The sequence below is a fragment of the Pseudorasbora parva genome, chromosome 3, assembly GCF_024679245.1.
Source record: "Pseudorasbora parva isolate DD20220531a chromosome 3, ASM2467924v1, whole genome shotgun sequence".
Classification (NCBI taxonomy): Eukaryota; Metazoa; Chordata; class Actinopteri; order Cypriniformes; family Gobionidae; genus Pseudorasbora; species Pseudorasbora parva.
This window is the reverse complement of record NC_090174.1, coordinates 41,425,219-41,446,329: the sequence shown is the minus strand read 5'-3', so window position 1 is coordinate 41,446,329 and position 21,111 is coordinate 41,425,219. Positions and strand designations below refer to the sequence as shown.

The window sequence follows — 21,111 nt, the reverse complement described above, 5'->3', positions numbered from 1 at the left end:
CTCAAACTCTCCATGTTTTGCAGACGAGATAGAGTCGCTGCCTCTGGCTAACACGGCAGAGGTGTTTGGCTTGCACCCTAATGCTGAGATCGGATACTACACACAGGCTGCTCGAGACATGTGGACTCATCTTATTGAGCTACAACCACAGACAGGTACCTGATTTATAGTACTTTATATTACTAAAGTATAGAGATGCCCCAGCCTTATCTCAAGGATCGGTATCAGGGCTGAATAAGCATTTTTTGTTTTACTGGTCGGTTATCTGCAATCCTAAGCCTGATCCTTTATTTTACGTCAGCCGTCACGCGGTATGCACTTTCAAGTGGGTTTGCCAATCGGCATTAAAAGGAAAAGAAGCTGCTGCAATGTGCATGGAAGAGAACCATTCTAACGTGTCATACTCACGTTTAAGCTTCTGTGTTTAGCATGCACACTTTTGTATGGAATCACTCAAAAATAATTTATTTTCTGTTCATTTTAATCTGCCATCTGACTATCTGAGGCGTCATTGCCATAACGCATTCAAGGGTTGCATCTTGATTCAGACTTGACTGACAGACTGGCATTCTGACACTGCGAGCTTCATGTTTTCTTACCTTTTCTCCACCATTTTTTTTTTCCTTTTTGTTGCAATTATTCTGCTTATTGTACAAATAAAGTTTATACTGAAAGTTTATCAGTAGTCCCATATTCATAATTGTTACCTCACATTTTCATCTACCAGTGTCTATTAAAACAGTTCTTAAAGGGATAGTTCACCCCAAAATGAAAATTAGCACATGATTTACTCACCCTCAAGTCGTCCTAGGTGTATATGACATTCCTCTTTCAGACGAATACAATCAGTTTATATTAAGAACTGTCCTGTCTCTTCCCAGCTTTATAATGGCAGTGAATGGTTGTTTCTGTCTTGAACGCGCGTATGACTGTTAGCGGAAGTTAGTGTCACATGTCTGTCTGTTGCCACCGCCATCCCTCACTAGTTTAGTATAGCCCTGTTATGTTAATTAGTCATTATCTGTATCACCTGTCCCCCTCGTTATCTCACTCATCAGTGTGTGTATTTAGTTCCTCTGTGTTCACACTGTCTTTGTCCGTCGTTGTCAGTACACCCGTCTCTGTACCGGTCCTGATTAAAGTCTATGTTACCAGTGGTGAAGTTCCATTAAAGTGTTGTTTACTAAAGTCATCTTACTCGTCCTTCTTTATCTTCTTCTGTGTGCATTATCATCACCACTGGGGCCTGACAGAACAACGGATCAAACAAAGCAACTAAAAGTTCAACCAAGATCATCGTTTGTAGGAGTTTCTTTTTCTTGTTCAGTGTTTTCTTTTTCATTTTTTAGCCCTGCGCGCGCCATGACCCTTCCTACGGTCGAGTTAATGTGCCTTGAGTAGGGAGAAAGCTGCCTCGAGAGACATTTCGAATTTTTCATGGATCTCGCCCATCAGACCACCTTCCCGGACTACTGCTTGCGCTCGTTCCTGTTCGTGGGACTCAACGCCGCCACACGAGCACAGCTGTCCGGGGAGGGTCCTCGAGGGGGCTTCTCATCGTATGTGGAGTGGGTGCTGGTATCCTGCAACGCACCGATCACCATCGTTGATGCCGCCAGCCCCACTCCTGATCCAGGACCCAGCCCAGTACCACCTCGCGACGAGGAATGGCAGGACGTGCCCACCGCAGACGGAGAGAAGACCTCGGCAGCGAAGCCTGAGGGGAATCCGTCTGACCAGGTGTGCGAGGCAACTGACCCTTCCGAGGGAGTCCTCGTGGAGTTCAAGGGAAGGGAGATGAGCCCCGCTCACCCTCCCGCCACTGAGAGTGAGTACCTGATCAGCTTGGACAGTTTGCTTTTCTGTGGAGAGAACAATTTTCTGTGCCCTCTCATCGCATTGAAACCTTTGTCATCAGTCTTGTTAACCCCACCCATCCTCCCTCTCCCACTATCTCTCCAAACTGCCAGCTACTGCCATAGTCCTGTGACCACCATCTGTTATCTTGAGTCTCCTCCTCAGTGTTCTGCCACTCCTACAGACCAGTCATCGTTTCCTCCCATCAGTCCCTCATCTTCACCTCCGCCTCCTCTCAGTGGAGCAGTCAACCCTCGGATCTGCTGGGAGTCACCAACCCCTAGGAGGTTGAAGCCCGTGGCTCCGCCTCCATCCTCTGGGGGTTCCGCTCCACCTCGACCCGTCATCCCGGCTCCTATGCCCTCACTCCTTCCTCCCTCGGCTCCAGCAAGGACTATCGGCCATTCGGCATCGCAGGGCTCCCTCGGTGCGTTGGCTTCACCTGGGTCAGATGTCGCCATGCCTCCGCCGCAGACTTGCGAGCCGTTCGCTGCTCTCTGGCACTCCACCCCTTCAGCCTCGGCAAGCTCCGCCTTTCCTCAGGCTTCACCTCCGCCCTCGGTCGCTCCCGCTCCACCTCTGGCCTCTGGATCCCTGCTTCCACCTCGGGGGGTTGTCGTGGAGACTCCATCGCGGCTGCCAAGGTCCTCAGTCTCGCTCCACCCCATCGGCCTTCCGTCTACGCGGTGGGCTTCATCCTCGTCGTCATCACCCTCAGTTGTCCCCAAGGTGACGTCGGACGTCACTCCACCTGGGTTCCACCCTCCTGCGACGCCGCCTTGGGGCATCCTCCTGGCTTGGACCTGGATCCTCATCGGGATGTCCCTGCTCGAGGCCATCCTTTGGCTCCTGTGGCTAAAGTCTATGTTACCAGTGGTGAAGTTCCATTAAAGTGTTGTTTACTAAAGTCATCTTCCTTGTCCTTCTTCATCTTCTTCTGTGTGCATTATCATCACCACTGGGGCCTGACAGTTAGATTACGGTTTGTAAAGTTTAAAATATGGATATTTTTTCTTACACAAATTCATCGCTTTGCTTCAGAAGGTCTTTGGTTTATTAACCCTCCGCAGCCGTAATTACTTTAATAATGGATAGATGCACTTTTATAGACTTCAAAACAGGAAGTTATTCACTGCCATTATAAAGCTTAGAAGAGCCAGGACATTTTTTTAAATAGAACTCCGATTGTATTCGTCTGAAAGAAGAATGTCATATACACCTAGGACGACTTGAGGATAAGTAAATCATGGGCTAATTTTTACTTTTGGGTGAACTATCCTTTTAATGCATTGTTTCCTTCTGGAGCATATACAATTACTATATTAAGCATATCAACCTTCTGTTGTTATTCTTTATTTTAAAATGCTTTTTGCCTTTAAATGTACTGCTTCGTATAATCTTAAGGCGATTCTGGCGGTGGCATTAGTAGAGATGAGTACATCAGCCAGGTGGCACGGGACATTCAGAGCAAACTACCCGAAGCGTTTGACCTGGATGTGATCCGCAAGAAATTGGGGTTGGAGATCTCCCCCACAACAGTAGTACTGCTGCAAGAGCTGGAGCGCTTCAACAAACTTACGATCAGGATGAGACGTTCTCTGGCTGAACTACAGCGAGTGAGTGACATGAAGAGAGGGGAAAAAGAGAAAATTCTAATAAAAACTAATACAGCTAACAGCTCTTTATGCTATACTTTGGTTGTTCATAAAATATGAAAGAAAGGTTTCACAGTATACCATGTGTTCTTTCTGTCTCAAGGCCCTGGCTGGTGAGGTGGGAATGAGCAGCGAGTTAGATGAGGTGGCGAGAGCTCTGTTTAATGGGCAAATTCCTGTTATATGGAGGAAACTGGCACCAGATACTCTGAAATCTCTTGGGAACTGGATGATCCACTTCAAGAGACGACATGAACAGTACAGCTCATGGGTGAGAATCAAATATCACACCATATAAACTAGTCTCATGCTCACCAAGGCTACCTTAAAGGGATAGTTCACCCAAAAATGAAAATTCTGTCATCATTTACCCACCCTTAAGTTGTTCCAAACTTGTATGAGTTTCTTTGTTCTGCTGAACACAAAAGAAGATATTTTGAAGAATATAACAAAGCAGAAAGGGCAACCATTGACTACCATAGTATTTTTCCCTACTATAGTAGTGAATGGTTCCTCTATCTGCTTGGTTGCACACATTCTTCAAAATATCATCTTTAGTGTTCCGCAGAAGAAAGAAACTCACTAACTTTGGAGCAACTTAAGGGTCAGAAAATGATGACAGAATTTTCATTTTTGGGTGGACTATCCCTTTTAAGGCACAATATGTAAGATCTTTTTATTAAAATATCCTAAAACCACTAGAACAATGTTACATATTTTGTTGACTTGTGTTCTTTACATTGTCCCAAATATTTACAAAAAGGTTTAAATCCAGAGAAATAAGCAATTTTAGCCACATTTTTGGTGTGGATTTTTTAACTCCATTATGGGGTTACTTAATGTTCATTATGTCTACTATCACAGCTACTGTAAATCAACTTCTATTTGAATTGATCAAATGTGCTACTAAACAAATAAATACATTTTATCTTGTATTGTTTTTGTTTTTCATGTATGTAGGTGGATGAGGGAGATCCCTGTGTGATGTGGTTGTCAGGCTTGCATATCCCAGAATCGTACCTGACAGCACTGGTCCAGGCCACCTGCAGGAAGAACAGCTGGCCTCTGGATCACTCCACTCTCTACACACAGGTTACACACTACAGGAGTGAGGACGAGGTCAAAGAGAGACCAGGACAGGGTAAGAGCCCACAACACCCTGCACATAAAAAAATTAACATGAGGACATTTATACTCAAACACATGTTGTTCTTTGTTTTTGTTTTTGTCAGGATGTTATGTATCAGGACTGTATCTGGAGGGGGCAGACTGGGACACAGAACAGGGCTGTCTGGTGCGCAGCAAACCCAGAGTTCTAGTGTCTCAACTACCCATTCTCAAAGTCATTCCCACTGAAGCACACCGCCTTAAACTCCAGGCAAGATGCTTTTTTTGGATCAGGTGTTAAGTTCATGACATCTTAGAATATCTGTCTGGAAATCTATGTGATCTGGAAGTAAAGTGTATCTTTGGCTTATTTTGTAGAACACCTTGAGGACTCCGGTCTACACCACCTCAATGAGGAGGAATGCTATGGGTGTTGGACTGGTGTTTGAGGCTGATCTTTTCACTACCAAGCACATTTCTCACTGGGTACTTGAAGGAGTGTGTCTGTGCCTCAATGCTGACTGATACTCAAAATGTTATAAAATGAAATTATTTATAAAAGGAATTTTAAACATAAAATATACTAATCACTTAATAGAATAATAAAATTTTGTTTGTCACCAATGATTTTATTCCAATTTAAAAAGACCTTTAACTCTATCAATGTGTTCTATGTTTCACCACTGGGTGGCAGCACACCATTTATTGCAGCGAGAACCTGTTGCTTTTGGTCTTTGAGAAAAGATCTAAAACTTTGGCTAGTAGACTTTTTTTTCTACACACAAAAATAAAAATGTCAAATAAGAATCATACAATTTTTTTCTTGCTTAGTTGTACTCTTAACAAGTAGAACGACTTCTATGTGTTAGATTATCTGTTCAAAGAAAACAAATCATAATTTATTATTAAATAAATTTGCTACAGAATTCATTGACAGCCCAATACAAGAGTTTTCTTTGAATAACTCTGTAACAATGTTCGTATAGAAGGAAGGAAGAGGACACGGGGGTCGGCTGGACTGTTGATGCTCTTTTATTATAGTAACGTAAATCACACACTCAGGCGTGTGCCTCCAGTCAAAACTCATGAACAATAATCACTTCCGGTTCACAGCACTTCCGGCTTCCGGGTCAGATTCAGTCTCTTTGTGGGTCGCATCAACAGTCCGACTCTCTCTCTCCCTGTTCTCTGGTTCCGCTGGCGTTTTATCCCGTCTCCGCGCTCATTACTGGAACAAGAGACAGGTGTTATTAATCTGCGTCCAACCCACTCACTTACCGCTCGTCCCGCGGCTCTCTCTCCCGCTGCAGACCTCGCTGAACCACGCCCCCCTTGCCACATACCCCCACCGCCCGACTCAGGCCGATTACTCCCATGTCGAGCATTGCCCCTAATTCTTCCTGAACTACCTTTTTCTTGTGTTCAGGCAAGCGATACGGCCGGCTGCGAACTACCACGCCCGGCTCGGTCTCGATATGGTGCTGAATCAAGTCGGTACGTCCCGGTAGGGGCGAGAACACGTCCGCGAACTCCGCCTGCAATTTGGATAAATCAGTGAGTTGGAACGGTGAGAGGTGATCTCCACCAGGGGCCAGCGCGACTGATTGTGCTTTGATGCTCGCCTCTGGCCCGAGATCATCCTCTCCCCCGATCACCGTTGCCAACAACACTAATTCCACCTCATTCCATTTCTTGAGCAGGTTGAGGTGGTATATTTGACGTGCCCCGTTCCTATCGGATCGTATCACTTCATAATCGAGCTCTCCTATCTGTCGTGCGACCTCAAACGGCCCCTGCCACTTTGACATTAATTTCGAGCTCGACGTAGGGAGTAGGACGAGCACTTTCTCCCCCAGTGTGAATTTGCGTAGCTTCGTACCCCTGTTATATGACCGGCTTTGGCGGTCCTGGGCTTGCAACAAATTCTCCCTCGATAGCCGCCCCAAGGTGTGGAGTTTTGTTCGCAAGTCCAGCACGTACTGAATTTCGTTTTTGGCCAAAGAAGGTCCCTCCTCCCAAGTTTCTCGTAGGACGTCCAGCACCCCCCGGGGCTGCCGTCCGTAGAGAAGCTCGAAGGGGGAAAACCCTGTGGAGGCTTGCGGGACCTCCCGCACGGCAAATAAGAGGGGTTCTAACCACCGATCACAATTTTTGGCGTCTTCCTGTACGAATTTACGGATCATGGATTTAAGAGTGCGATTAAATCGTTCGACCAAGCCGTCTGTTTGTGGGTGATAGACGCTTGTACGAATCGACTTAATGCCCAATAACCCGTAAAGTTCGCTTAACGTGCGTGACATAAACGCCGTGCCTTGATCAGTGAGGATTTCCTTCGGAATCCCCACTCGGGAGATTAAACGTAACAGTGCGTCCGCAACACTCTTCGCGGAGATGTTGCGGAGAGCCACTGCTTCCGGATATCGTGTTGCGTAGTCCACGATAACTAACGCAAAACGATGTCCGCGTGCGGATCGCTCTAATGGCCCGATGAGGTCCATCGCAATTCTCTCGAAGGGGACCTGCATTAATGGAAGGGGGCGCAATGGCGCTTTTGGGGCGGCCAGTGGATTCACCAACTGACATTCAGGACAAGACGCGCACCACCTGCGCACATTGTCATGAATGCCTGGCCAAAAAAATCGGGTCATGAGGCGATTCAGCGTGGCCGCCTGTCCCAGGTGGCCCGCCATTGGATTAGAGTGAGCCGCCTGGAAAAGCATTTCCCGGCGGCTCTTTGGTACTAACAACTGGGTTGTATCTACCTTTGTCTGAGTGTCTTGGGTCACTCGATACAACCGATCCTTTATTATGGCAAAATATGGATACGAGACAGGCAAGGCAGGTTGGAGAGACTGACCGTCAATCGACCGAACCTGCTGGAAGGCATTTTTGAGGGTCTCATCTTGTGACTGCTCCAGAGGAAAGTCATCGCGGTCCGAGAGAATCAGTCTCTCGATCCCGCTCGGTTCCTCTGAAGCTGTCCCCAAGGGTCCCGTCTCAGTCTCCCCAAGCTGCACTCGCGCCGCCCCCCTCCTCGCCTTTTTCTCCCAAGCGGCATCCGCGCATAACGACCCCAATAAAGCCGGAAAGGCGGGCCAATTTGTCCCCAGAATTAGCGGATGCCGGAGGTGTGGACTAACCGCCACCTCTATACTATGCTTTTTCCCCCGAAACTGTATCGTGACCGGGACAACCGGATATTCCACCACATCCCCGTGCACACACCGCACCTTAACCATGCGGCTTGTATCCAATGCCCCAGGCTGCATCAGGCTTTGATGGATCGAGGTTTGGTTACATCCTGAATCCACCAAGGCCTGATATGTACCCCCCTTGATACTCACAGGAATTTGGTACTCTCCTGCCTGATCGGGGGTGGTCCGCTGGACGTTCGGGATCCGGATCATTGTTCCGATGTCCATCATCGGACATCGGTCCACAAAATGATCCGGATCACCGCACCGCCAGCAGGCCAGCCCAGGCCTACCCGCCGCCCCTGCGGCGGGGAGTGGGTTGGAGAATGAGCGCGGAAAGGGGGCGGAACCAGAGCCATTGTCACTACCAGCCCCCAGCGGCCCCGCTCACCCCACTCCATGGAACGGAACCGCTGTCTGTGTTGTTCCGGGGTCCGGCCGACCCGCTGAAGGATGGCCCTCTTCAGATCGTCATATTTCAGGAGGTTTGCGACCGGTAGTTGTTGCGCGGCCGCCTGGGCTTCTCCTGATAGTAGCGGGATGAGGCGCACCGGCCACTGTGCCCGGGGCCACCCGCAGGCCTCCGCGGCCTTCTGAAACAGATCTATGAAGGCCTCCGGGTCGTCTTCCGGCCCCATTTTATGGAGGGGCACGTGAACCGGTGCGCTGGCCAGCCCTCCCGATCCATCCAGCTCTGGAACCGCTCGCGGTCCTCTTGCTGGCCTTGGACTATCGCCTCGAAGCGGCGCTCCTGTTCCGTCCGAAGGTACAGCATCGCCTGGTGTTGTTCTTGGTGGAGGACCGCGAGGGAGTTGATAATGTCCGCAAATGGCGTGGCGGAGGGCGTCTGCATGGCGGCGGCTCGGTCCTACTTCCTTCCCGGATTTCGGCACCAGTGTAACAATGTTCGTATAGAAGGAAGGAAGAGGACACGGGGGTCGGCTGGACTGTTGATGCTCTTTTATTATAGTAACGTAAATCACACACTCAGGCGTGTGCCTCCAGTCAAAACTCATGAACAATAATCACTTCCGGTTCACAGCACTTCCGGCTTCCGGGTCAGATTCAGTCTCTTTGTGGGTCGCATCAACAGTCCGACTCTCTCTCTCCCTGTTCTCTGGTTCCGCTGGCGTTTTATCCCGTCTCCGCGCTCATTACTGGAACAAGAGACAGGTGTTATTAATCTGCGTCCAACCCACTCACTTACCGCTCGTCCCGCGGCTCTCTCTCCCGCTGCAGACCTCGCTGAACCACGCCCCCCTTGCCACAAACTCTTTGCATGTAGGTGCTCTGAACCAGTTTTGTGGTTCAGACATTGTTGTTTGAAATACAGTTTAAAGGTGCACTATGTAGTATTTTTGCTGTAAAATATCCAAAAGAAACCAGGTCAGTGTTATATATTTTGTTCAGTTGAGTACTTACAATATCTCAAATGTTTCCAACTATTTTTAAATTGTGAGAAAATTGCTATTTTAATCAATGACCCGGGACGTTTCAGCATAGCGTTTGAGGGAGTCGCCTGTCAATTGCGTCATATCTGCGTTACCCTCGGTTTCCGGTTTTGTGTGTCACAAGTGTCACAGCAGCCACCGAGCGAACGCACAGAGTAACGTCATAACATCATTTTAAACACACTTAAATGTATCTAATATGATAAAAAGAGCTGCATCACCTTATACCGATGACCGGACAAGCGGAAATAGTGTGGGCGCCCGGGGACTGTGTCCCGTCATAATAAAAGCCCTGGGGCTCACAAGCTGTGTGTTTGTGTAACAATCGCTCCAGCGGCCATGCTCAGCTCCACAACACTCGGTCCTGCTCTGCTTCATACTACAGTAATGTTAATAACTGCATTCATGAACGTAATTTCTGCCAGTGTCCTATTTTCCACCGGCTGTGAGGTGAAAATCACATGTTCCAAGATGCTGCGCTCAAACTACGCCTTTGTTTTGAATAGGCGCCCTCTAGTGGACGGAAAGTTGCATAGTGCACCTTTAAATATAATTATTAGATGGAAAAACTAAAAACAACGTAAATGAAAAATGTTGCCTTGACAGCTAGTGGAAATAAAGTTTAAGCACAAAAAATACTGAATTAAATATAAATCAAAGCAAAATATAACAAACAAAACAAAACAAAATCACTAAAACTTAAACTGAAATTAAAATACTATAAAAGTATACAAATAGAGCTAAAATAACTCAGCTCTGAACTTAAAATGCTCAACATTAAGTTTTTGTGCAGGTAGTTAATTCGAGATTGACCCATCATATATATATATATATATATATATATATATATATATATATATATATATATATATATATATATATATATATATATATATATATATAGGCATAACATTATGTCCCAATATTGTGTTGGTCCCCAGAACGATTGGAATGATTATAAAAGTATGGATAAAAAAGGATGGATACACTTTAGGGGGGGTTCAATTTTCAGGCTGCGATTTACTGCCATCATAATGCTTGGAAAGGCCAAAAAGACATTTTTTAATATAACTCCACTTGTATTCGACAAGAAGAATGTCAAATACACCTAGGAAGGCTTGAGGGTGAGTAAATCATGGGGTAATTTTCATGTCTGGGTAAATTATCCTTTTAATTTTATGTTCCTTGGAGTTTGCCGTTCCACTGTTCAGACACTGGGGGGCGCACTGGCCACATACAGTCTGCCTCATTAAAGTGAGTGCCAAGAAAGTGATTTACCTCCAAGTTAAGCTGTATAAATGAAATTTAAATTTAAGATCCATTTCTTTTTTTCTTAAGTATAATTTTAGTTTTAGTATTATGATGAAGTTATAAAGAAAAATCTATTTACAGACCCCATGTCTCATGTGCTACTCTCAAAACCATAACAAGTAGAGACTGAGGAACGCTGACAGTGTTTGAGATATTATATTTATCAATAACTAAAGACAAAAGTGAAGTATAAAAAAACCCCCTCAAAACTACATGTTTAGTGGAGAAAGGTGGTGTAGTTATAGGATCAACAAGCAGAGGCTAATTGGGTCATGATGGGATTAAAGCCATGATGACCATCATGGCTTTAATCCCCTCTTAATTTCGCTGAATTTAAACGGACAGTGAGAGCATATACTCTCTTAGCTGCCTTATCTAGCCACACTTTGACGACATCTAGTGACAACATCAGACAGCATCAGGTGTGGAACCTTTAGACAGGTGAGATTCCGTGGCATTAATTCGATATATCCTCAGGCTGTTTTGCTTGCTCGCTAGACCCAGCACTGCATCAGACAAGTTTGGGGAACCAGAGCTCACTGATGGGGAGGTGAACTTAGACTAAATTAAATAAGCAGAACTGTATCAATTTCATTGACATAGACATTCAGCAAATTATGCTTCCGTCAAACAGTCGTAGATGCATTGGCAACAATTCAAGGGAGTCATTTGGGGAAAATAACTAAAATGCCTTCTTCTGTTTATGTTATTATTTGGCACAAGTTAAATAAAAAGGTTTATTGAATTAAACGTCTTAACATTTGGCAGTCCAGTCAAATGCTAACTCAGGAAAGAGTTGTGAAACCTCTTGGCTGATTTCACTTCAGCAAAAGTTCTGTTGTTTAGGCCTACTGCTCATTGGTAGATGGCAAATGTTTACAATATTCATACTAATATGCTGCCACAAATGTTGTTTGGTAGTATAATATTACAAACATATCCATTAGAACACAGTTACATGTGGGCAAGCGAAGATATGATATCAATGCAAATGTTAAGTTTTTCAATCTGAGTCTGCTTTTATGGCTCTTTGGATGTGCATAAGAAGATTTGCATAAAGATGATCTAGTTTCTAAATCTATAAACGGCACATCACAGATACCAGACTTGTAATCTGTTCTTCAACAAACTCCATTTCCCAGTTACAAATCCCTGTTCCAGCACACTCACGACTCACGGCTGGTTTGGGACCTTTTGGGTGACATCATTGCTGGGAGGTGGGGGCCATTTACTGCCCTGCTTTCCCCATCATCATCCATAATAAGATGCTTGCTGCCATGTTGTGATGTATACTCTACGTGAGATGCTAGTGAAATTTTCACGTTGTCATCCTCACAATTTTTATCTAGTAGCATTAATTCTCTAAAAACGATTTTTGTGTTATTTTAAGCATTGCATTTTCCACGTGGGGGTAGAGCAGACACTATATTTATTGTCAGGCATAATCTGTTTGTATTAAAGCAGTTTTGCAAGCTATTTACACTATGTTCAAAAAATATTATGGTATAGTAAAATTAGAGTCATATAATTAGAATATCATCAAAAAGTTGATTTATTTCACTAATTCTATTCAAAAAGTGAAACTTGTATATTATATTAATTCATTACACTCAGACTGATATATTTCAAATGTTTATTTATTTAAACTGTGATGATTATAACTGACAACTAAGGAAAATCCCAAATTCAGTATCTCTTAATATATAATAAGAATATTATATGAATATTACTTAATTAATTAGTTGGGGCTCCTTTTGCCTGAATTACTGCAGCATTGCGGCATGGCATGGAGTCGATCAGTCTGTGGTATTGCTCAGGTGTTATGAGAGCCCTGGTTCCTCTGATAATGGCCTTCAGCTCTTCTACATTGTTTGGTCTGGCATATCGCATATTCCTCTTCACAATATCCCATAGTTTTACTATGGGGTTAAGGTCAGGTGAGTTTGCTGGCCAATTAAGAACAGGGTCTTTAAACCAGGTACTGGTTGCTTTGGTACTGTGTTTAGGTACCAAGTCCTGTTGTAAAATGAAATCTGCATCTCCATAAAGTTGGTCAGCAGCAGGAAGCATGAAGTGCTCTAAAACTTCCTGGTATACGGCTGCGTTGACCTTGGACCTCAGAAAACACAGTGGACCAACACCAGCAAATGACATGGCACCAAACCATCACTAACTGTGAAAACTTTACACTGGACTTCAAGCAATGTGGATTGTGTGCCTCTCCTCTCTTCTTCCAGACTCTGGGACCCTGATTTCAAAAGGAAATGAAAAATGTACTTTCATCAGAGAACATAACTTTGGACCACTCAGCACCCCTTTTTGTCTTTAGCCCAGATGACACGCTTCTGATGCTGTCTGTGCTTCAAGAGTGGCTTGACACAAGGAATGCGACAGCTGCAGTCCACTCTTTGTGAACCTCCCCCACATTTTTGAATAGGTTTTGTTTCACAATCCTCTCCAGGGGGTGGTTATCTTTATTTGCTTGTACACTTTTTTCTACCACATCTTTTCCTTTCCTTCGTCTCTATTAATGTGCTTGGACACAGAGCTCTGTGAACAGCCAGCCTCTTTTGCAAAGACCTTTTGTGTCTTGCCCTCCTTGTACAAGGTGTCAATGGTTGTCTTTTGAACAACTGTCAAGTCAGCAGTCTTCCCCGTGATACAGAACTAGACTGAGAGACCATTTAAAGGTCTGCAGGTGTTTTAAGTTAATGTAGGGATTAGAGTGTGGCACCAGGTGTCTTCAGTATTGAACCTTTTCACAAAATTCTAATTTTCTGAGATACTGAATTTGGGATTTTCCTTAGTTGTCAGTTATAATCATCAAAATTAAAAGAAATAAACATTTGAAAATGATGAAATATATCAGTCTGTGTGTAATGAATGAATTTCACATTTTGAATGGAATGAGCTTTTTGATTATATAATTATATGGCAAGCACCTGTAGATTTTATTTTTTAAAAAACACAGCAATATTCTGAAACATTACTGTTTAAATCAACTCTTTATTCGTATAGTTTAAAATATTAGTCATTTCTACAATGGCAAAGCTGAATTTTCAGCATCATTACTCCAGTCTTCAGTGTCACATGATCCTTCAGAAATAATTATAAAATGCTGATTTGGTACTCAAGAAATATTCCTTACTATTATCAATATTAAAACACTTGCGGAAACAGCATTTATGTGAAATTGAAATATTTTTGTGACTTTGACCAATGTAATGAATCAATGCTAAAAGCGTTAATTTCTTTCCTTTTTTTTAAAGTCATATACAGACTGCAAACTATTTCATAATTTCTTAATTATATGCAGTTATGCAGAATAAATTCAGTCTGGAATATTAATCCCCTCTCAAAACCCTCCTGTGGCTGTGGCTCTCTCAAAGGGTGTTGATTATGTTGATTCTGAGAAGCTATAATGGAATAGATCTTACCTACTATGGAGAATTTTTGTCTGGGTGGCTGCTATGGAAACACTGGCAGAGAGAGTGAAGGTAAGGTAATACTGATGACTGAATATGAAATTAATAATACAGGATTATGCAAGGCCAAATCTTACATTCAGACTGTTAGTTGCTCAACTCGTATTGACCTGTGACATTTAAAAAATATATGCTGATTATGTGGATAATGCTGTAGATATAAAATAGTATATGTACATTGATTAATGATCATTAAAACCCAAGACTTGACTTCAAAACAAGCATTATAAATGCTTCCTCTAAGCAAATGATGTTTGTCTCTGGATACTAACCACTCCGACACACTCCCTGCAGCAATAAGATGATTTTAATAAGTCTTGCACGGAATTATAAATAACACAGCACAGGTGAATATCTGCTCTTTTTGACTTGCAGTCGTCAAGGTCTGAAAATTGAGATCTGTATGATTTATGCATCTTAAAGGACAGCCTCTTCTGCCAGTATAAAAAAAAAAATCACTATTGGCCCATTGGAGATTGGCAAATTTGATTAGATTGCTGTGAGCGTCCTTTCATCTTCTCATTGCTTCTAGTTTTCTTGGCTTTCAGCCGTATAAATGGCCTTTCTGTGCAGACTAGGAAGTTGGCGACCTGTATGGAAATACTGTTTGATGTGTGGTACAGTAGGGTGTAGGATACAGACCAACATCAAAATCAGAACCAATGTGATTGAAGCAGCATCACGTCTCAAAAAAGAGCTGTTTTCCTTGGTGTATTCAGATTTGATCACAGTTCATTTAACTATATAAGGTTTTCTTTTCTCACAAATGAACGAAATTCTCTCTGCTAGCTGTTAAATGATGCACAACGAGGTTTCAGACCATCTTTGTTAACTCTTCATTAAAAGAATCGACTGCATAAGCTCATAAGAGTCATCTGTTTGTGGGTCCGTCTCTGTGGTCTTGTTGTTTTTGATTCACTAAAAAGAACTGGCTCATAGGAGTCATTTGTTTGTGAATTGGGCCACTCAGCATTGTGTATTTTGCTGCGTTCCAGTTTGCATGATTTTCATGGAGTTCCCAAGGACATCTTGATAGATGCACAGATATTTGTTGCCATTATTTTTGGACCTTGTGCACCGTATGTGCCAGAGAAACAGGCACGCAGCACTCTTTAGAGTTTTGTTTGAACTTTGGATTTTGTGGTAGCTCTGTTCCTTAAAGCTGTGCCCAAAATTGAATACTTCCGATTGCAAGTGTGCAATAAATAAATAAACAGTAAGTCAATAGAGTAGTGGCTATGTCGGAAAACTGGAAAATGCTGCCTCTGGAGGAAGGCATCAAGGCACGTCTGAATCCAATGTTAGCTTCGCTTCCTGTCTTCTGAAAGAATTTCATCTGATCGATTTTTGAAGGCAGCATAGATGTATCCTTCGCTGCCTTTGATATCCCACAATCCTATGTGTTCCATTCCAGTAAGAAAAAGTAAGATGGCATCTGCAAGATGTAGTTGGTCAGTTTGTGTGCAAATGTAAGTTTTTCACTTCTTATGTAATTTCTAGCGAGAAATTACTACTGTAATTTTAAATAATTGTTTAGTTCTCACCAAAGCTTTCTTTATTTTGCTAAAGATCATTAAACTGTTATGCTCAGAAGTCTGTCTGAAATCCGTTATCTTGGTGGTACATTTAAGGCAGCTAGGCTAGGTTTTCGGATTCAGCCAGTGTAACGGAGGCTAGCTAGTAGTCACGTTGCAAGTAAACCATCTGAAGAGACGCTCTAGCGACTGACTCTGGAGGTTGCAGTGTTTTAGCCTCCTTGCTAGAGTGTCCCACTCTTATGCTGGTGGACCCAGGTTCGAGTCTCGCTTAGAGCGGGAAGGTTCGAACAGGAGGGGTTACATTGGTGCCGTGATCCTGATGGGAGGGAGGTTTAGGGGGGTGAGTGTAACGGAGGCCAGCTAGTAGTTTCTGTGCAAGTAAGCCTCGCTCCTCTGATCTCAAGAGACGCTCTAGCGACTGACACTAGAGGTTGCAGCCTTCAGCCTCCTTGTTCGAGCGTCCGACTCACATTCCGGCGGACCCGAATTTGAGTCCCACTTGGTTCATACAGGAGGGGTAACACCAGTGTTTGAATCTATAGTATTCGAAAAAACAGTACGCGAAAAGTGCCTGGATGACCTACTACTTCCGGTGAAATTCTGAAGTGCGGATTCAATTGGCACTTTACTATCCCATGAGGCCATGGGAAAGAATTTATGAATGGAGGGGAAGCGACATAACTGACACTGGTAGGTCACATAACAATGACAAAATGGAAGATGTAGTATGTCTGAATTAAATTCATATAACATTCATTCTATATAAACCATACATTTTTAACGGTCGCAAAGTAACTAAATTCAAATGTTGTACCTAGTCAGACCGTATACGATTTGCGATGCAGCTCACGAGTAATTAGCTGGTGAAGTTGATTTAGTTCAGAATTAACAAAAGTTATCGCAAGCATTGCAATGTTTGAAGCGAATGCCATTACAAAAGTCAGTAGACCGGAACGTTTTTTAAAACAAGCAATTCATTCATAAATCTATAAGACCTTCATGATGTGGAAATACAAACTGGAAGACATAACACAACAAACACAGCCTTAAAAAAGGACCCGTCCTCCAAAACTTCTTATGTGAGGTACAATCAGTAACATACAACTTCTCAAACTTCTTTGGAGCCCATTGCAAAGACCTAATTCCCTTATTATTTTTCACACAGGTGGTGACCTGTCCCAATGCATCTTCTAATGACCTGACCAAAGTAGTGTCCAAAATTAGAGCCAGTGACGCAGGCTGTTGTGGAAGGTGAGGAATGAGCACTGTATTTAGCATACACCCACATTCGCATACTGCATTTATTTCTGCCCTTCGCTCACCTTTTCGTCTGAAAAACGAGTTTACAAATGTTTACATATTAAACCATATACTGATTCATGCACACATGTATATAGTTTTCCTCCTTGACTCTGAATCCTGTCTTTGAATTCACACTTTGAAAATACACAGTATTGATTTTTATTTTGGTATCACAAAAGGTAAATTTGAACACTGGATTATTGGATTCAAGTCTTTCAGTTAATTTGAATAAAAGTTTAATTGTGTAATAAGGTTGCTTTAAAAAAAAAAAGTTTGGCCTCTTTGTCAAAAGTTAAACAAAACAACATGAAAAATGTACTAAAATACCAACTGCTTCAGTTTGGAAAATGCAAGACACTGTTGGTACTATATTCCTTACTGAAAAACAAACAAACAAACAAAACAATGACAATATTGTAATTAAGTTGTAAATTGATTTTTTCATCAGATGTCAGTATTATATTGCATTTAAGAAGCAATGAACAGTGTGAAAAGTGTATCTTTACATGACATTTAGATTATGATTTCCCACAAAAAGTCAATCTTGGGTCTCTATATTGCTGTTCAGCATATATGTTAATGTTATCCCTGATGGCTGTCAAATGTATGCTGATGATGTTGTTTTTCATGCACATTGGACCATATTTTTTTCACGCAGAAAAAATAAAAATAAGCTGACTAGTTACATCAGCAAAAAAAAAAAAAAGTGTTTTTAAACCTAATGCCAAGAAAACTCTGAATATTTTTTTTTACTACAAGGACAAATTGTGAAACCTGCAGTACCTGTTCTAGAAGAGGACCTTGAGGTTTTCAGAGGTTTATATATCTAGAAAAACAGCTGAAATTGTATCCACAATGTCAAAAATATTGTATTTGGTAACCTACAAAATGTATTCAAGTTAGTATAGCAAAAATAATTGATTAAAAATAATGAACACTTATATGTAATTGATATAAATAAGTAATTGATAGCATGTTTACACTTGTTTTTACAATGCAGCCAATTTATAGTAATATAAATTATTACTTATTATTAAATTACTTATTTACTGTATAGCAATGATACAATAAAGCAAATAATCACACAAACATATTTCAAATTTTATACCTAAACAGTATATAAACAAACAATAAAAGGTCAAAATAATAAAGGTTATGAAAATTATAGATGCATAGATTTTTAAATAATCAGTGTTCTTGTAGAGAGAACCAAGAGGTTACAGGGAGAAGATGTAAAAAAGGTGCAAAATTTTAAAGGGGGGTGAAACACTCAGTTTCAGCCAGTCTCCTGTCAATCTTGAGTACCTATAGAGTAGTAATGCATCCTTCATATCCCCGAAAAGTCTTTAGTTTTATTATATTTATAAAAGAAATATAGGCTGTACCGAGTCTTTCCAGAATAAACTGAGCGCCTGGAGGCGTATCGTGTGGGCGGAGCTAAATGACGATCGCACACAACGCGGTGACGTCCTCAAGCGTGGAGAAGAAATCGTTACTCTAAAAAGCATGGCTATCTATCAATCAGATTCAACTAATACAGATATGATCCAGAATCAGATCCGGAGGCTGAAATAAATTGAACAGGAGAAAAAGCAACAGCAGGACGTCCGTCTCTGTGGTATGTACTGTATTTAGTGGTCTGTATTTACTGTCAACATTTGTGTGCGTTTACTCGCAGTTTATGAGGACATGATATGGTTTATGGACTATTGTATGCGACTAAACCTTATCACTAGCAAGCAAAACGGTTTTGCATGTCAGACTAGTGTAACGTTATACATAGAACAACAATGGAGTAACCGTTAGCGCATTTGAATGACGAAGCACGCTTTGTGAGAACGCTAGGTTTATGTTTGGGTGGTTTTACAATAAACAAACTGACACCTATAGTGGTCAGCTAAACAAATGTATTTAAACACACACCATAGATCGCATGCCATTGATAAATTAACTAACGTTATACACGATCGTGTTGTTTACTGATGTTTACTTACGCGACGATAGCCAACAACATAGACATTTGAAGCAGTTTTACTCACTGCGCACGACCGTGAACCTTTATCGCTAGGACCGCTCCGTCAAAAACACACTTCTTTGGTAACTTGATTTCGTGAAGTCCTGTGATAGCAGTGACTGTGGAGATCCACTTTTGTGGCGCGACTGAAGCATGTTGTGACGCTTCTCGTCATTTCTGCGTTTAAATCGGTTCAAATGCAGCGCTACCTTCTCGGAATGCTATGCGGACGCGTTGAAGTCGCTTGATGTCACCCATAGGAATAAAGTGGAGCGCGGCACGACGGAAGTGTTGCACGGACGAGTGGATCTGCACCTGAGAGCAGTGTTATGGGCGGCGTGCATTTGCTCTCTCGCTCTAGTCACGCGCGCGCGCGCACCATTCCGGGAGAAGAGCCCGTACGGCCCATACAAAGACCTTCTGCTCTATCGACCTCAAGCTGACCCATACTCGAAAAAAAACTCTCCGAAACTTGTGAGAAACCGGAAGGAGTATTTTTAACACAGAAATACTCCATCAAACGTCCAACTTAGTTTTTGAAACTTTGTCTATGTTTAGGATGGGAATCCAAGTCTTTAACAGTGTAAAAAGCTCAGTATACATGAAACAGCATTTCACCCCCCCCCCCCCCCCCAGGTCTGTTGTGTGATCAATCAATCAATCAATCAACTTTATTTATATAGCGCTTTTACAATCACGATTGTGTCAAAGCAGCTTCACAGTGTCAAACAGGATAATATTGCGACAAAATTAGATTTGGCTGTACAGTCGTACTGGAGAAAACAGTGATGTTATCAGCTTATTTTAATTTATCATATAGCGACAATGTTGGCAGATCAGTATTATAGTTTATAGAATTAAATAAGACCTAATTCATATATTTTATTTGTATAATAAGTTGAATAACTTTAATCATATTTTTAGTGTCCCCAACTGAGCAAGCCAAGCCAAAGGCGACAGTGGCAAGGAACCAAAACTCCATCAGGGCGTGATGGAGAAAAATAAACCTTGGGAGAAACCAGACTCAGTCGGGGTGCCAGTTCTCCTCTGGCCTATTAACACACCGTGTAAGATTATTACTCTGGCAACCTTACAGGTCGGAAATCATATTAGATCGGATTATTCAAAATATTCAGGGTATCACGGAAGAGACAGATTTATTTAGGATGGGGCGTCAATTACACAAGAGTATGAATACATGAAAGATCGGAATTATTGCGCCGAAGACGGGTTTTGAGCATGTCGTGCCAGTGAGGCAAATTCAGAGGAGACACCATTTGACACGGCTCAGCAGACACTCCAGGATGCGTTGGTCATGTCCAGGCAGGTCCACCATCCGATCCGGACAGGGCCCAGATCCGGGATAAACCTCGGGATAAACAGAGAGACTAACATTAGCGTAGATGCCACTCTTTTTATGATGTAACGAGTACATCAGGTGTTATGGGAAGTGTTCCCGGTTCCGGCTGACCTAGTTAATGCAGCCTAACAATCAGTCAATTGAATTGAATAATGAAAGTTAAAAATGTTCTATGTGTATGCCATAGTAAAGAGATGTGTTTTTAGTCTAGATTTAAACTGACAGAGTGTGTCTGCTTCCCGAACAATGCTAGGAAGACTATTCCACAATTTAGGAGCTAAATAGGAAAATGATCGACCGCCTGCAGTTGATTTAGATATTCTAGGTATTATCAACTGGCCAGAGTTTAGAGACCGCAATCGACGTGATGGGGTATAATGCGTTAAGAGCTCGCTTAAGTACCGGGGAGCTAAACTATTTAGTGCTTTGTAAGTAATAAGCAAGATTTTAAAATGTATGCGATGTTTAATAGGGAGCCAGTGCAGTGTTGACAGAACTGGACTAATATGATCATACTTCCTGGTTCTAGTAAGAACTCTAGCTGCTGCATTTTGGACTAGCTGGAGTTTGTTTATTAAGCGAGCAGGGCAACCACCCAGTAGAGCATTACAATAATCTAGCCTTGAGCTCATGAACGCATGTACTAACTGTTCAGCATTTTGCATTGAAAGCATGTGCCGTAATTTAGATATATTTTTAAGATGATAGAATGCGGTTTTACAGATGCTAGAAACGTGGCTTTCAAATGAAAGATTGGTATCAAAGAGCACACCCAGGTTCCTCACTGACGACGAGGGCTTGACAGAGCAGTCATCAAGTGTTAGACAGTATTCTCGG

At 42.5% G+C, this 21,111-nt stretch overlaps 2 protein-coding genes across 3 annotated transcripts in view; both read left to right on the top strand.

Moving 5' to 3' along the window:
• dnah10 (dynein axonemal heavy chain 10) overlaps nt 1-16,942 on the top strand; it is a 58,203-nt gene extending 41,261 nt beyond the window's left edge. Inside the window, exons 74-80 of one of the 2 annotated variants that reach the window (XM_067438913.1) lie at nt 24-155; nt 3,262-3,473; nt 3,616-3,783; nt 4,473-4,653; nt 4,745-4,890; nt 4,998-5,105; nt 16,764-16,942. In XM_067438913.1, coding sequence (XP_067295014.1) covers nt 24-155; nt 3,262-3,473; nt 3,616-3,783; nt 4,473-4,653; nt 4,745-4,890; nt 4,998-5,105; nt 16,764-16,853 — 1,037 coding nt within the window. In that variant the 3' untranslated portion in view covers nt 16,854-16,942. Of the gene's footprint in view, nt 1-23; nt 156-3,261; nt 3,474-3,615; nt 3,784-4,472; nt 4,654-4,744; nt 4,891-4,997; nt 5,388-16,763 lie in introns of those variants that run through there. The other variant, XM_067438914.1, reaches the window with a different exon arrangement.
• On the top strand, nt 802-2,748 carry LOC137072161 (uncharacterized). The gene is made up of 2 exons (XM_067440378.1): nt 802-1,828; nt 2,246-2,748. Exons 1-2 carry the CDS (start codon nt 1,438-1,440, stop codon nt 2,746-2,748), a joined length of 894 nt encoding a protein of 297 aa, XP_067296479.1. The 5' UTR covers nt 802-1,437.
• Nucleotides 16,943-21,111: the final 4,169 nt, after the last annotated feature.

Coding starts and splice junctions, on each gene's coding strand:
- LOC137072161 (XM_067440378.1), top strand. CDS start 1,438: ATGGATCTCGCCCATCAGACCACCTTCCCGGACTACTGCTTGCGCTCG. Junction 1,829..2,245: donor TCACCCTCCCGCCACTGAGA/GTGAGTACCTGA, acceptor CCTCGGCTCCAG/CAAGGACTATCGGCCATTCG.